Below are 16,786 nucleotides of genomic sequence, written 5' to 3' on the forward strand. Positions count from 1 at the left end.
CCTTCTGGGACTTTCATATATATGTCAGTATCTAATTCTCCATATAGATACGAGGTGATGACATTCATAAGTCGCATGTCAAATTTTTTTGAAACCACTAAACTTATTAAGTAACAGAATGTAATTGCGTCCATTATAGGAGAGTATGTCTTCTCATAATCAATTCTAGGTCTTTTCGAAAAACCTTGTGCAACGAGTCGTGCTTTATATCTTGCAATCTCGTTTTTCTCATTGCGTTTCCTTATGAATCCCCATTTGTAACCCACAGGGTTAAAACCAGGTGGGGTTTAGACTATTGGTCCAAAAACATTTCGCCTTTCCAAGGAATTTAATTCTACCTGGATTGCATCTTTCCACTTAGGCCAATCTTGTCTCTATTTACATTCATCAACAGAGCGGGGCTTAATATCATCACTTAATATGATTTCAATGGCTACTATGAATGCGAATATATCATCGATGATTATTTCATTCTAATCCAACAATTCATTAGTACATGCATAATTTATAGAGATTTCTTTGCTCTCATGTATTGCTATCTCTTCAGGGACATGTGTCTCATCAAGGACATTTTCTTCTTCTGGAAGTCCAAAATCATGAATTGTAGATTTGTCATTCATTTGAATTGTAGATTTTTCATTCATTCTCTCTTCATGAATGATTACATTTGGATTCAGCTGTACCTTGTCTTTCTCTTTTGAGAGGCTGAATCTTTTGAACCTGAGAGTCTACCACGCTTCAGGCGTGCACCAGATGAATCATTCACTACCACTTTATTTTGTCCAACAGGGACATCAATCCTTGCAGGTGCATTTGCAGCTGGTATATGTGATTTTGTTACTTTCATAGCATCATTAAATGCATCTGGCATTTGATTGGCAATGCTTTGAAGATGAACGATTCTTTTGACTTTATTTTCACATTAAGTGCTACATGGATCAAAATGAGACAATGTGGGAACAACCCATGTTAGCTCTTTCCGTTCTTCTGGAACAATCTTTTCCCCCTCTAACGATGGGAAGACTGTCTCATCAAAGTGACAATCAACAAAACAAGCTATAAACATATCACCTGTCAAGGGTTCCAAATATCTAATGATAGATGGTGAATCAAAACCCACATAAATTCCCAGTCTACGCTGATGTCCCATTTTAGTGCATTGCGAGGGTGCAATAGGCACATAAACAGCACAACCAAAAACTCGTAAATGTGAAATGTTTGGCTGATATCCAAACACGAGTTGTACTGAGGAGTATTAGTGGTTGGCTATAGGTCTTAATCGAACCAATGATGCAGCACGTAAGATGGCATGACCCTATGTAGAAACTTGCAATTTTGTTTTCATGAAGAAAGTACAAGCTATTAACTAAAGCCGCTTGATCAATGCTTCTACTAGACCATTTTGAGTATGGATATGAGGAACAAGGTGTTCAACATCAATGCCTAATGTCATGCAGTAATCATCAAAGGTTTGAGACGTAAATTCACCAGCATTATCAAGTCAGATTGACTTAATGGGGTAATCTGGGAACTGTGCTCGTAACTTAATTATCTGAGCAAGAAGTCTCGCAAAAGCTACATTTCATGTAAACAAGAGACAAACACGTGACCATTTGGTACATGCATCAACCAAAACCATAAAATATCGAAATGGTCCACAGGATGGTTGAATAGGCCCATAAATATCCCCTTGAATTCTTTCCAGAAATGATGGGGATTCAGCATCAACCTTTAGTTGTGATGGTCTGATTACCTACTTCCCTTGAGAACAAGCTTTGCAAGGTTTATCATTTGTGATAGCAATGTCTGCTCAATAATGGATAACCATTAGAGTTGGTAATGATTCTACGCATCATGGTATATCCTGGATGACCCAGACGGTCATGCCAAAGCATGTAAACTTTTGAATCAATGAACTTCTGGTTCATGACAGTATGTGATTCAATTGTCTTTATGTATGTATAATACAATCCACTCGACAAACCATGCAACTTCTCCAATATACGCTTCTGGGTATCATTGGAGGTAATGTATAGATAATCCAGATTTTCTACATTTTTCTCCTTCAATGTGGTATCCATTTAAATGTATGTCTTTGAAACTCAACAAATTTCAAGTAGATCAAGTAGCATACAACGCATTTTGTATGGACAATATTGTTCCATTTGGTAACATAATCTGGGCTTTCCCTGATCCTTCAATTACATCTGAAGGTCCTGATATTGTTGTTACCCTTACTTTTGTAAGCATCAATCTTGAGAAATACTTTCAATCTCGAAGTATTGTATGCGTAGTTGCGCAGTCTGCAAAACAAATAGCTTTGCCATTTTTCATGTTTTGAGAATGACCATAGTTTTTATCCATGCTCTCCGAGTAAGGGAATCAGAGCTAGAAGTTATAACAGGACATTTACATGCCACTTTTCTTGAATCTAAAATGCTAGTTTTAAATTACAAGTTCAGCATGATAAAAGTACATCAAACATAAATGATTCAGTCGGACCGATACACTTCATTCCCCCTTTCCACAATGAAGTCTGAAACATCTAGGTGAGTTGTGTTCAACTACCTTGATAAGTCGTACACTGGATTAGATAGATCCATTGGTTTAGCCTGGTCGAGAAAATTAGTCTCGACACCCTTTTCCTTGAGGGAGGCTTGATATAGATCCACCAGATGTTTTGGGGTACGACAAGTATGCACCCAATGCCCATTGCCACCACACCTATGGCAGGCTCCTTCAGAGTTCCTAGAAGCATTGTTCATGTGAGCTTTGCCTTTGTGGCGATTCACATTTTTAAAGCTTGGGCCTGAATTTTGCCTTGGAACCTGGTTGTGAAATTGACCACCATGGTTCTTGCCTTTCCTGTTCCACCGACCTCGCTTGTGGCCACATCCTCGTTTATGATTATCGCCATCAGAGGATATGGCGTTCACTTCGAGGGAAGCAGCATTCACTTCTAGGAATGCTGCAGATCTCGTAGGTCGGGACTGATGATTTTTCATCAGGAGCTCATTGTTTTGTTCAGCTACCAAAAGTACAGATATCAGCTGGTTGTATTCAGTGAAGCCTTGCGCTCTATACTGCTGCTGCAGGAGCACGTTAGAGGCATGAAATGTGCTGAAAGTCTTTTCCAGCAAATCTTCCATAGTAATAGTATCCCCACAGAGCTTCATCTGAGAAGTAATTCTGAACAATGCTGAATTGTACTCTGCCACTGACTTGAAATCCTGGATCCTTAGGTAAGTCCACTCATAGTGAGCCTTTGGAAGAATCACCGTTGTGTAGTGATTGTATCTGTTTCTCAAGGCCTTCCAGAGAGCTAACGGATCTTCAGCCATTAAGTACTCGCTTTTTTGTCCCTCATCAAGATGGTGACAAATAAAGATCATGGCCTTCACCCGATCTTGAGAGGATGAGCTAGTTTCTTCCTTAATGGTATCTCCAAGATTCCCTGCTTCCAGATGGATCTTAGTATCTAGTACCTAGGTAAGGTAATTCTTCCCAGTAATGTCCAGGGCAGCAAAATCAAGCTTCTCCAAGTTCGCCATTTTCTTTTCTGAAAGAAAATGAGATGTGTAAGAACTTGCAATAATATGTATTCCTGGAGGAATATAGTGTTAGAACTTCTAGTTCTTACAAATTTTTCATTTTGATCTTCAGGCCAAAATAATAAGCACTCGAAACTTTAGGCTCGAGATTTTCAAGATGAATGAGGAGGGCGATTGTACCGCATCATTCTCATTGAAATAATATAACATAGAATGGGCGATTATTCCGCACCACTCAAGTAGCAGGAAAAATTTAAATACGCAGAGCAGGGTGGGCGATTATACCGCACCACCTAAAATTGCAATGAAATTAAACAGCATGCAAATTTAAATATGCATGGTAGGGTGTGCGATTATACCGCACCACCTAAAATTGCAGTAAAATTAGATCTGCAGTCCAAGATAGGCGATGATACCGCACCATCTTGGATCGCAGTAAGATTAAATTTGTAGTTCAAGATGGGCGATTGTACCGCACCATCTTGGATTGCAGTAAAATCAACATAAATAAATACTGGGTTAGTAATCAAGATCTACACCAAATAAGAAATCAAAGATGTATGTAACTGTTAAGTTGAGAACTAAAAGCAGATATGGAGCAAACAATTCGTCGCGAGGATATATCACGCAATTGAGGTATAGGAAGAAGATGAACAGTAAAAACCTTAGAGGAAACATTTTTTCCTTTCTTTCGTTCGGCGAAGAGAAATGAAAAAATGGTTAGGTTTTAGAGACTCGTGCTGATAACATGTTATAAATATGTAAAAGTTAGAGAGATAACCTTTACTAGTGACAGGAGTGAAGCAGGTGTAAAATATCACACTGAAACTATAGCACTAGGGGATGACAAATAAAAGAGGGAGGAATAGATGATGTTATTGATCTTTCTTTCGTTCTGTATATTGAAAGTATACGGAGCGCTTTATTTATAGAGCAACTCCAAACTAATGCATTAACTGCACATTGAAGTTTACAGCACTTCCTTTGACAATACAATCTCCATGCATTTCCAAATTCAATTTCACTTTGCATGGGCATTGAAAATGTGTGTGTGGGCATTCATAACAATGCCAACGTTTTCAACACTATTTTCATTATACAATACTTATTGCAAGGATATTATTTGGTCTTTGCAAAAACAGACCCAATTTTGATTACAAAACTTGTCCTTGATCTAGCGAGAAATTCAAATATTTTGCAAGAAAACATTTCCTCACTGTAGATGGACTCTTAGCGTGGTAATCTATCTTTACTCACTATACCGAGTAAAAGTTTTAAAGTTTAACAAAATGGAAACTTTGAGCAAGAAATATTTTTCTCGCTAAACATCTTTTTGGTTGTAGTGAATGCACAATTGGATTCAAATACATCAACAATAAACAATTCATCATGTGCGTGCAGGTAGAAGACTATGCATAATTAACACCTTTCCAAAAGTTTTAATTACACTCAATATTCTTGTGGTAGATGTGTGGGAGTTTAGGTATCAAGAAATTTGTCACAGAAGATGAAATGAAGCCAGATTTAATTAGATTGGTATCATTATCTTTGTTAATAGACTTGGGGTGTTAGGTCTTTGTCACATAAATGCATTTGTTTTCTCCTTTAGATTTTCAAATTTGACGTGACCTATTGATATGAAGAAATTCATTGCACTGCAAAAAAACGCCGGGATTTGTCGGGCCATATACTATTTCATCACCTATAATTTTCCTCGTCAAAATTTTGTGGGTCAAAGTTCGTCACACAAAACCCATTGCTCAAATGTTTGCTTGACAAAATATAAGCATTCATGTGTCGAACATTGTTGACCAGACTAAATAAAGTCGTTGGGGTAAAAGAGCATTGACCGACCTGACCCGACAAATATAGCTTGCTTGACGACAAAAATTTCGTTGAGTTTTTGGAAATAAAGTAATAATAAAAAATTTAGCCCGACGAATATTAGTCGGGCAATTGTTTAAAAGAAAAAAAATACAATAAAGGTCTGCTTGACGAATATATTCGTTGGGCAAAGCTTTTAAATTTTTTTTTTAAATTCAAAATTAAAATAATGTATTCATTCTAATTATATTAGTCTAAAAGGCTAAAATAAATCACAACATTAAAGAAATTAATTTAATTACATAAAAAAAAAATTATTCGTACAATTGTATGTAACAAAAAAACTAAGTACAACTACTAGAGTTACTGCTGACGTGGTTAGTGGAATGGCTCCTAAAGGTCGCTTGGAGGATTGGAAATGTGAATGCTAGAAGTTGACATTGCTTGCGCTATCCTAACAATATACCAAAAGGCCATCCTCTCGTCGACGCACGGTTTCTTGCTCCTGCGGAGCTTCTTCTTGATGGCTCACTAGCTCCGTCTCCAACTGTTGCGGTTTGGAAGACGTCTTGCTTGGAGGATGAGAGCTAGATTAATAATAAGTTTCCCCGAGGTCTTGAACCTAACCCGCTCCTAGGATGTCGAATTCTTTGCCTTTCCATCTACCAACCACGTCCATCAGCAACTGTAAAGACACCTCTAAATTAGGTGTCATCTCTTCCATTACCATGTCCCGTTTCTACTGGGAAAGGTTGGCTATGTACTCGTCCTTATTTAGCAACATAGAAGCCTACAAAAAAAAAAAAGATGAGTTACCTAATCCCTGAAAGTTTATTTTGGTGATTTTTGGTGCATACGATCTCAGAGTACATATAAATAAGTTCGAAGGTTGAATCATTGAAACTAGTTTCGTAGAATGTGTATCCCGTCAAAACAATTGATTCAACAAACACTTAGAGTTTATTTTATACTTCCATTGAGTAGAATGGAAGATTTTGTGGTGTCCACTAGTGTAAATATTTTAAATTGATGATCGGGTTTGTTCATTGTCTTCTTCTAGGGTAAAAAATTATCAAAAGTAAACCTAAAATAACCGTTAAATCGTGATTTTTCATTTGTAACCGTCGAAGGAGTCTGTCCCCGTTACCTAATCTGTAAAAGTTTATTTTTAGTGTCTTTTGGCGTATCTGATCTTGAAGTATATACAAATAATTTTGACGGGTGGATCATTGAAATTAGTTTTATAGAATATTCATCCAATCAGATCAATAAATTCAACAAACAATTAAGAGTTTATTCTATATTTTCATTAAGTAGAATGGAAGCTTTTGTGGTGTCCACTATAGTTTAAATTGATGATCGGGTTCGTTTATTGTATTCTTCTAGGGTCAAGGAGTGCATTTGTAAAAAAAATATCAAAACCAAAGCTAAAATAACCATTAAGTCATGATTTTTGTTTTGTAACTGTCGAAAGATTTTGTCTCGTTACCTAATCTCTTTAACATTTGTTTTTTGAATTTTTGGGTATGCGATATCGGAGTATATACAAACAAGTTTGACATTTGGATTGTTGAAACTAGTTTCGTAGAGTGTTTATCCTGTCAAAACAATAGATTCAACAAACAATTAGAGTTTGTTCTATATACTTCCACTAAGTACAGCATAAGTTTTTGTGGTATCCACTATTGTAAGTAGTTTAAATTGATGATCAGGTTTGTTCATTGTATTCTTCTAGGGTCGAGGAGTGTAGTTGTAAAAGATCATCAAAATCGGAGCTAAAAGAACCATTAAATCATGATTTTTTGTTTGTAACCGTTGAAGGATTTTGTCCCGTTACCTAATCTCTGAAAGTTTGTTTTTTGTAATTTTTGGTGTTGTGATCTTGGAGTATATACAAAAAAAATTGATAGTTTGATTGTTGAAATTAATTTTGCAGACTATGAAAATTAGCAAAGGAATTAAATATACCAATCATGTCTCTCACCTTTCTCCGAGTATATTTGGTGCAAAAAGTATACCCGATGCCTAAAGCTTTTACCTGTTGAACTCTATTCGTCGAGTAAAAATCCTAAAATGTTGACCCTTTTTGCCCAACTAACGTTTGTATTCTATTAGGGGCTAGGCTTATGTGTAATCACGTTTATTTAATCAGACTGCTTTTTTGTAAGCACCCGAAATTGAATTTCATTCTATCTATTTTAACGGGAGCACCATATTTCATTAATGATAGGAGCAAATCATGATTCATAACGTTTGTTTTCTGCATCAAACTAGTTCACCAATATCATCACGCAATCAAGTTCTTTCAAAACAACGGTTTTTATCTCGATATTTTTGCAGCCTTGATAGCATGAATATTCACCATAATACATGACCCAACTTTACGTTTTTTCGAATTTTAGATTCTACATAAATTATGTATGCATGATATTTATAATTATTGAATTATGTGAATTTGATATTGCCATGAATTGCATCAGATATATATCTTTGCATTAAATTATTTATATGAATATGCATTGAGTTAATCTGGAATTGAAAAAAAATTATAAAGAATTTTTTAGGGTCTCGTTGAAAACCCATCCATGTCAATGGGCTCCTTTTTTTCCCCCGAGCCGAGAATCCAAACCTGGAGCCATGGTTGTAAGCCCAAACCCTAAACCTAATGCCCAGACAACGTCGCTTCCCTTGAACCGTCAAGAAGCATCGCCTGCAACCATGCCTAACCACCTTCAGTTACTTCCACGGTTACTTCCCCGATGACTTGAAGTCGTCACTGATGAGTCCTTAGTTGAAATTCGATATTTTTTTTCTTTGAAATTAAAATAAATTTTTTTTAGGGTTTTACAACATTGAGAGTTTTTCACTATCCGTTCAAATTTATGGGTTGTCGTTGAACCCACGGCCTCTGCGGTGATTTTTTACACCACGACTTCACCGCTTTGGAGGTCTCTCGAAGAAACTACCTCAAGTAGGTCCAAGATGTGAAGGTCCACCTCACCACAAAGAATTTGTGTCCCGCAAATGAAGATGAGACTGACAACCCGGTTGGCGAAGCTGAGAAAGTCACTGCCATGATCTTCATCCGAAGACATATTCATGATGCACTGCAAACGAAGTACCTTGCTGAGGAGGATCCACAAGCACTCTAGATCACTTTGGTTGATCGTTTTGATCACCAAAAGGACATCTTCTTGCCTAAGGCAAGACATGACTGGCAGCATCTGCGCTTCCAAGACTTTAAGTCTGTGAATGAAAATAATTCTGAAGTTTGTCGAATCCGATCACTTCTCAAGTTCTATAACGATACCTTGACCGAAGAGGATCTCCTAGAAAAGATCTATTCGACCTTCTTCGCTACTAATATTGTCTTACAACAACAATATATAGCTTAGAAGTTCACTAAGTTTTTGAATTTGATCTTTGTTTTACTTCTTGCTGAAAAGCAAAATCAGTTGTTGATTAAAACTCATCAAGCTCGACCTACTAGGGTGACTGTTGTGTCTGAAGCAAATTATAGCACGAACCAATACCCAAAACACCAACATAAGCGTGGTAGGGGCGGCCAGAAGCCACCCGTCAAGGTTAATAGAGCCAAGGCTCACCTAAGGGAGGAAACTAAGCCCATAAGTGCCTAACCTCGCTCCCAAGGCCCCAAACTTCAAGAATAAGGGCAAAGCACCTGAAACCGTGGATGCATACATGTGCTCTTCAGACGGTTGTAGTTGAATATCATAAGAAGTTTGAATCAAACTTTGTGCAAGTGGATGAACCGGAAAATACCAAGATGGAGGTTTCTAACTTTCAGAAGGATACCACCCCTATGGAAGATTAGAATCTTAGACATGAACTATTTCTAGTTAAATTATAGAATAAGACCTACTCCAACCCTGGGCTAAATGCCAAATATTTAGCCCAAAATTCCCCCCAAACACCCCCCAACCCAAGCTAAAATATTGGGCTAAAAGGGGAATGCTAAAGTTGGGCCAAATTCCCCCCCAAATTCCCCCCGGGCTAAATGCGAAATGTTTATCGGAATTTAAATTTTTTTAGATTAAAATGTTCATAAAATTAATTTACAATAATCTACATATTTATTTTTTTTAAAAAAATTGATTTAAGAAAAAAATTTAGGCTAATTTCATTCTTTAATAATTCCGGGCTAAAATTTTAGAGTAGAAGGGTTGGAGCAGAAAAGATGTTTCTGGGCTAAAAGCTAAATTTTCCGGGCTAAAAAATTTGGCTTTTAGCCCAAGGGTTGGAGATGGTCTAATAGTGCTGAATTCCACATAGTGGCTGAACCCCCCCTGTTTTTTTGGTTTAATTTTTAATAATTTTCCTTTATATTTGGATTATTTGTTGGTGATTTTTTTTTTTTGGATATTAAGTTTTTATTAATTACCATCCTTGAATACTTAATTATTTTGAATGGATATTTGTTTTAAGAACTTTTATGCATGTGACCGATTCAAATTAATTTTATTTCTAGGTATGACTAGTGGGAAAGTTAGTCGTCTGGTAGATAATGCGACCACACACACCGTTTTGCGTGGATGCATTCACTAACTTCATACCTAATAATGGACCTCTGACAACCCTCTCAGGCCCATCTAACCTGATCGAAGGATACGGTAAGACACATATAATGTTGTCTAATGGTACAATTTTAACCATTGATAAGGCACTTTATTCTCCAAATTCCATAAGAGTGTTGTTGAGTTTCAAGGACACTAGAGACAATAATTACCACGCTAAAACCGATGTAGAAAATGGAGTTGAATTGCTATGCATCACTTCCTACGAATATGGCCAGAAACGTATTCTATACAAGATGGAGCGTATCCCGAGTGGTCTGTATACTACGACCATACGCCCTATAGAAAGCCATTATTTGGCCGGCCCTACCTCTAGGACCATGCACAAAATTACGCTTTGGTATGATTGTTTGGGACACCGTGGATGAACAGCGATGCGCCACATCCTCAAATCATCACACGGGCATCCATTAACCCGAAGTTTAGGTTCGATTCAAGGAACCATATGTCAAACCTGCTCCATGGGAAAGCTTATTATTAAGCCTTATTATGACAAAATTCATTCAAATCCTCCTATTTTTTCTAGAAATGATTCAGGGGGACATTTGTGGACTGCTTCACCCTCCCTACAGACCATTTAGATATTTTATGGTTTTGGTTGACGCTTCCACACGTTTGGTCACACGTGTGCTTGTTGTCCACAAGGAACGTTGCATTCTCAAAACTGTTGGCTTAGGTTATCAAGCTCAGGGCGCACCACCCTTATTATCCGATCAAATTTATTCGATTGGATAGTGCAAGAGAATTCACATCTAAAACTTTTGATGACTATTGCATGTTGGTTGTGGTTGAAGTTAAACATCCAATACCTCATGTTCACACCTAAAATGACCTAGCAAGGGCATTCATTAACCGCTTATAAATGATTGTTCAATCGTTGGTCATACGTGTCACAGCCCGTCCCGAATATTTAATTTTTGACGATGTGAAATGACAGTTATACCCTTGTACGTGAATATTGTGGTGTGTGTTATACATGTTAAGGGGGTTCAAACTTGCATTATTCCTCTATTATTGGACCCAATTAGAACTAAGTGTTTCTTTTGTTTTGGTTGGTTGGACAAGTTTAGGTCACACACACACACCCTCATATCACCTGTGTACTCTCTCTCTCTGCTCCCTTTCGGATTTTCTGCCATTGTCCGTACAACCGTACGGATAACTCTCAAACATCATCTACCATTCACAGATCAAGGGATTTAAGGCCACTATCGTCTTCCTGGTGACTCCACGAGTCGAGTGGTACGTGCAGTTCGAGGAGAAGTTCACGGAAACTCGAGGAACCAGAAGCTCCAGTGTGAGGTACAATACCTTGATTTTGATCGTGGTTGTTTTAACATGTTCTAATGCTTAAGAAAAGTTCTAAACAACTTTATTTAAGTTTTTGAAAAGTTTTAAGGTCATTTGGACATAAAGAACCCGAGAAACCATAACCCCGATACTAAGTACTGTTCATGCACTAATTGATGCATGGTTTTTAGGAGTTTTTAAGCTCATAGAGAGCTTTAGGAAGTCCTAAGAAGGCTTAGAATGGTTCGTTGGATGTATTTGGACGTCGGAAAGCCATAATTCGAAGAGTTGCATAGGTGGTCGGAAATTCGAGCTTTCTCCGACGAGATCTCATGGGTTTTAGGACTCAACTCAGGTATAACGTTGTTCTACTCATCGAGAGTTTTCATTTGGTTCAAGTTTCATGCATTTTGGGTTAAAAATGGCCGAGATATCAAGGTTTCAAATTTTCCCAGTTTTTCGGCGCCGGCGAAGGTCGCCAGAGTTCTGAGGTAGGAGACGGCGGAATATTCTGTCAAGTTTGACGGAATATTCTGTCAAGTCCGACGGAATAGTCCGATGCCGTCAGTTAGTTTGGATGGATTTCGTTAGGACTTAATGGAATATTCTCGGTATGACGGCGTTGACTGACCTCGTCAGTATGCATGTCACGTGGCTGCGTGTGGGGGCACGTAGGGCCGTGCCCTTGCAGCCGCGTGGCGGTGCGGGAGGGGTCCAAAAATTATTCTAAAAATTTGGCGATGATCCTGAGGTTGTGTAGGTCACTGTGGTATATTCATATACCCAATTTGAGCTATGTATGAGAAGTTATTAGCTAGTTTTGTCTATGTGCTCTAAAATAACATTTTTATAGTTAATTCGCATATAGGTGAGACTTATCCCGAGGACAAGCGTATCCAAGGGCGACTCGGGGGCTACGACCCTTCAACATACCAGTGAGTGGGCTTTTAGTTTTCAGTATATATTTATATACTTGATATTTTCCCAAAAATATGTGTTTAAATGATAGTATGCCATAAATGCCATGCATATAAGTTTATAATTCATATATGAATTGGTATGTGATGCTTTATATATATAATTGTGGTGTTGTGGATGCTCAGGTAAGCTCCAGTAAGTGATGTTTGGTTATGTGAATCATCGATGATGTGATATGTGATGGAATAATGTTGAGCTCATAAGACTGCACTTAGGGTGATTGTGATTTAGCCAAAGTTATGGCACAGGCCTGTTTATTATGTCACCTCCCGCACCATATGCTCATATTGGATCCAATTTAGGTGCAGAGTCTTGTCGTACATACCTTATTTATGGTTCCAACACGTAGGTGACTAGCGAATTATCGCCCAGTTATTATGTGAGAGTAGTATTAAGCATGATTATATTACACCTATTGTTGTCGTATAGACCTTTTCATTTGGTTCTAAATCTTGTGCAGTATGTTGCCGTATAGGTAATTGTAGTGACTCCGGCTAGAGTGACTTTTGAGCTATGAATTCAGTCGTACAGACTACCACAGGGGTTCCGGCTAACATGTTATATTTCTATGAAATTATTCTTACCTGAATTGCTTACTCTGTTATATCTAGGCATGGCATGCATATGAATATGATTATGTGAAGTATGAATTGAGTCGATATATTTCATATCTGATTATGTATATGCTTATATCTTGATTCTGGGAAAAATTATACATGTTTTATAGCGAGGGGTTAGATATGTTGATAAATGAAATCGTTTTGTAAAACATTTGTTTTTGCCCACACACGTTTTCTATTCTGCGCCCCTCCAGGTTTTAGGTAAGTTTGTAGTTGCTGAGTGCGAGGACTTCGGCAGTTCTGACACATCTAAATAATTGTAGGACATCTTATGGTACTATATAACTAGTATTTGTCCTACTGGACTGCACCTAGACTTTCTATGCTCTGATTAGGAGTGTTTACTTTTGTATATTACTCCTAACACTTCCTGTTTAGTAGTGCACTCTAGTAGTTCGGTTTTTAATTATTCATATATTTCTTATCATTATTGCTTCCGCACTGTGCACATGGCTAGGTCACTCTCACGTGACGGCCAGCATGCCTTGATCTTGGTCGGGGTGTGTCAATACGTACCAAGCTCCCGATCGCTGCTTGGGGTCATGCAATATTGCACGCAACCATGTTGGTTTGCCTGAGGCCTGTTGCGACCCAACCATATAGCACCCTTCTGTTAGTTACCAGATACGAACCTGACATATTGCATTTGCACATTTTTTGTTGTGCGGTCTATGTGTCGATTTCGCTGCCCTTACTTACAAAAATAAGGCTTCAGCTAAGGATGGGAATCTATGTCGGATATAATTCACTTTCAATCATTTGTTACTTAGAACCTTTGACAGGCGATCTGTTTACCGCTCGTTTCACAGATTGTCACTTCTATGAGATAGTCTTCGTGTCATTATGGGAGATAAAAACATCAACGTTCCTGAAGAACAACGTGATTTATCGTGGACGAGTCCCACTTTGTCTTATTTAGATCCCCGCACTGCTAAGACCAAAGTGCAGGGCATATTAGATCTTCAGAGCGTAGTTCAGAGCATGCTAGATATTTTCACAGATCTAGCTCGAGTGACAAGATCACGTATTCCAGCTGCGAATGTGCTTGCAAAGATGGATGTACCAAATGTACGACGGACTATCTCCTAGAGGCTCGAGACGTACATTAGCGGCTAACCAATAATTTGTCCCTACACAAAAGCATGGCAGACCTCTTTTCAAAGGATTCACAACCTTGGAAGAGGAAACTCACGACGTAAGCCCCTAAAAAGCTTACCATGTATCCAACTGTTGCCTATTCATTCTATCCAACCCATGAGAGAATTCTAGATTACGGAAGTGTCCTTGAAGAGATGAATCTACCTCCCGAGAATCATGAGATTTCGGTCTATTATGCTAGCTTGGATTATGTTTGGTATAGAAATGGGATGATCGTCGATAATGCATTAACATATGCAGTAGCTACTGAGCATGTAACATCCCACATCGCCTAGAGGAGTGGATCATGTAAGCCTTATATGTATATTCTCATCTCTACCTAGCACGATGCCTTTTAGGAGCTCACTGGCTTTAGGTTCCATCGGAACTCCGAAGTTAAGTGAGTTCGCGCGAGAGCAATTTCATGATGGGTGACCCACTAGGGAGTTCTCGTCTGAGTTCCCATAAATAAAACCATAAGGGCATGGTCAGGCCCAAAGCGAACAATATCATGTTACGGTGGAGTCGAGTCCAGGATGTGGTGGGGGCCCGGGCCGGGATGTGACAGAGTTTATATTTAGCGATGACATTGAACCCCATTCCATTGATGAATGGTGACGTAGAACTGATTGGTCAAACTGGAAACAAGCAATCCAAGTCGAACTCGATTCGCTTGCGAAACTTAAGGTATTTGGACCTGTAGCTCCTACTCCTCCATATGTGAAGCCCATTGGCTAGAAGTGGGTTTTCTTTCGGAAGCATAATGAAAAGAACGAAATTATACATTACAAAGCTCATCTTGTTGTGCAAGGCTTCTCACAACGCCCTGGGATTGACTATAATGAAACTTATTCACCTGTTATGGATGTGATTACTTTTAGCTACCTTAAGTTTGGTAGTTTCCGAAAAACTGAATATGCAGCTGATGGACATAGTAACTGCGTATCTCTATGAGGATCTTGATACGAAAATTTATATGAAAGTTCTTGAAGGACTTACATTGACTGGATCAAATATTTCCAAACCCCAGAACATGCTCTCAATTCGGCTGAGGCATTCACTCTACGGTTTGAAGCAATCCGGAAGAATGTGGCATAATCATCTGAGTGAGTATTTGACTAGTCAGGGATATGTGGACAACCAACTATACCCTTGTGTGTTCATTATGAAGTCACATTCCAGTTTTGTGATAGTTGCAGTTTATGTCGATGACATGAATCTCATCGGAACTCTTGAAGAGCTCGAGAGAACTACCGCACACCTGAAGTTGGAATTTGAGATAAAAGATCTAGGAAAGACTCGATATTGTCTCGATCTCGAGATAGAGCACCATTCGGATGGAATCTTAGTACATCAATTGAACTACACCCAACATGTGTTACACCGCTTTAATGAGGATAAAGCGAAGACTTCGAGTACTCATGTGGTCATTCGATTACTAGATGGAAAACGAGATCCTTTCCAACCGAAAGAGGATGATGAAGAGATTTTGAAGCCTAAAGTTCCTTATCTAAGTGCAATAGGTACTTTATTATACTTAGCTTAAAGCACTAGACTCGACATCTCTTTCTGTTGGAAATGTGCCCTAAAACCAATCATATGATGATACTTTACGGACATTTCACATGTTAAACTAATCTAGTTTAATATCAAGGGCAAAGATCATTGTTTTAAGCTGTCTCATATAATTGTTATATGCTTAAACGATAAGTCCAAGGAATATGTAATTCGGAGAATGTAATTTAAACAAGTTAGATTTATGAGACCATTCTCTTTCATATACATATCCTAAACGTTCCTGATCATATGATTACCAATTGGGCATTGACAGTCCGTTAAGATCAGTATGTGCTATGTCTTCTCTTAGTGAGAGTGACTGGTCTCGAGTCATTGGTGTGATTGACACCAAGACAAGTACGTAGGTGCTTAATGAGGAATGAGTTCACTGAACACGATCAACGAAGAGTTCTCATACTCATGTCACATGAGAACTCATGATTGGGATAATGCAAAGTAGTCATTTGACCTGAGGCATCATAGTTGTCTTGTGGTTAGGTCCTTGATCTTTGATTATGTCAAAGTCACTCCATTCGCGGGTGTCCACGGCATAGTTGGGGTTAAGCCACTTAGCCATGGAGGCAAGTGAATGCGCAACAAGGGATCTCTAACCTTCAAACCGTTTGAGGGAGAATACTCTATGATATGATTAAGAATCTCTGGCCAGAGTATGAATGAGATTTAGGAATTCATTCCAAATCACATTCAAGGTAATCATATAAGTAAATGAATCACATTAGATAGTAGACATGAATAAACTATCAATCCAAACAATATGGTCAAGAGTATTGTATTAGAGAAAGACCGTATTGCATTGTAATCCTAAACTGAATAGGTTCTCCACCTCTTCTGATTAGCTTGGGTAGCCATGACATACTGCTAGGTGTCACTCATGGTTTGTGGTAGCCCTAAAGGTGAGTAATCACTAAAGGGATAATTGAAAGTAAGTTTCAATTCACAATCGATCGTTAAGAGTAACAATCGCCCACTGCCTCACTAAAAGGAACCTAATGGATCGTACACCGTGTATGGTAGAGATTGAAGAAACAACGGAGATGAGTAAGGATAATTAAATGGTTTAATTATTTATTTATGGCTAGGATTAATTAATATGTTAATTAATCAAACGAATAAGTTCGTTATAGACCTAGGGTTAGTTTTGGGCCGTAAGACCTAATGGGATTTGAATGTCAAGCCCATTAACTCAAGTTGTATGACAACTAGAATAAACAAA

General features: G+C 38.2%; 1 protein-coding gene across 1 annotated transcript; it reads right to left on the reverse strand.

Annotated features, from left to right (window-relative positions):
- Nucleotides 1–2,564: 2,564 nt before the first annotated feature.
- LOC126631397 (uncharacterized) lies at nucleotides 2,565–3,341 on the reverse strand. The gene is made up of 2 exons (XM_050301537.1): nucleotides 3,167–3,341; nucleotides 2,565–3,028 (listed from the first exon to the last, which is right to left on the reverse strand). The coding sequence occupies exons 1-2, from the start codon at nucleotides 3,339–3,341 to the stop codon at nucleotides 2,565–2,567; spliced, it is 639 nt and encodes a 212-aa protein (XP_050157494.1).
- Nucleotides 3,342–16,786: the final 13,445 nt, after the last annotated feature.

The sequence above is a fragment of the Malus sylvestris genome, chromosome 8 (genome assembly GCF_916048215.2).
Source record: "Malus sylvestris chromosome 8, drMalSylv7.2, whole genome shotgun sequence".
Taxonomy (NCBI): domain Eukaryota; kingdom Viridiplantae; phylum Streptophyta; class Magnoliopsida; order Rosales; family Rosaceae; genus Malus; species Malus sylvestris.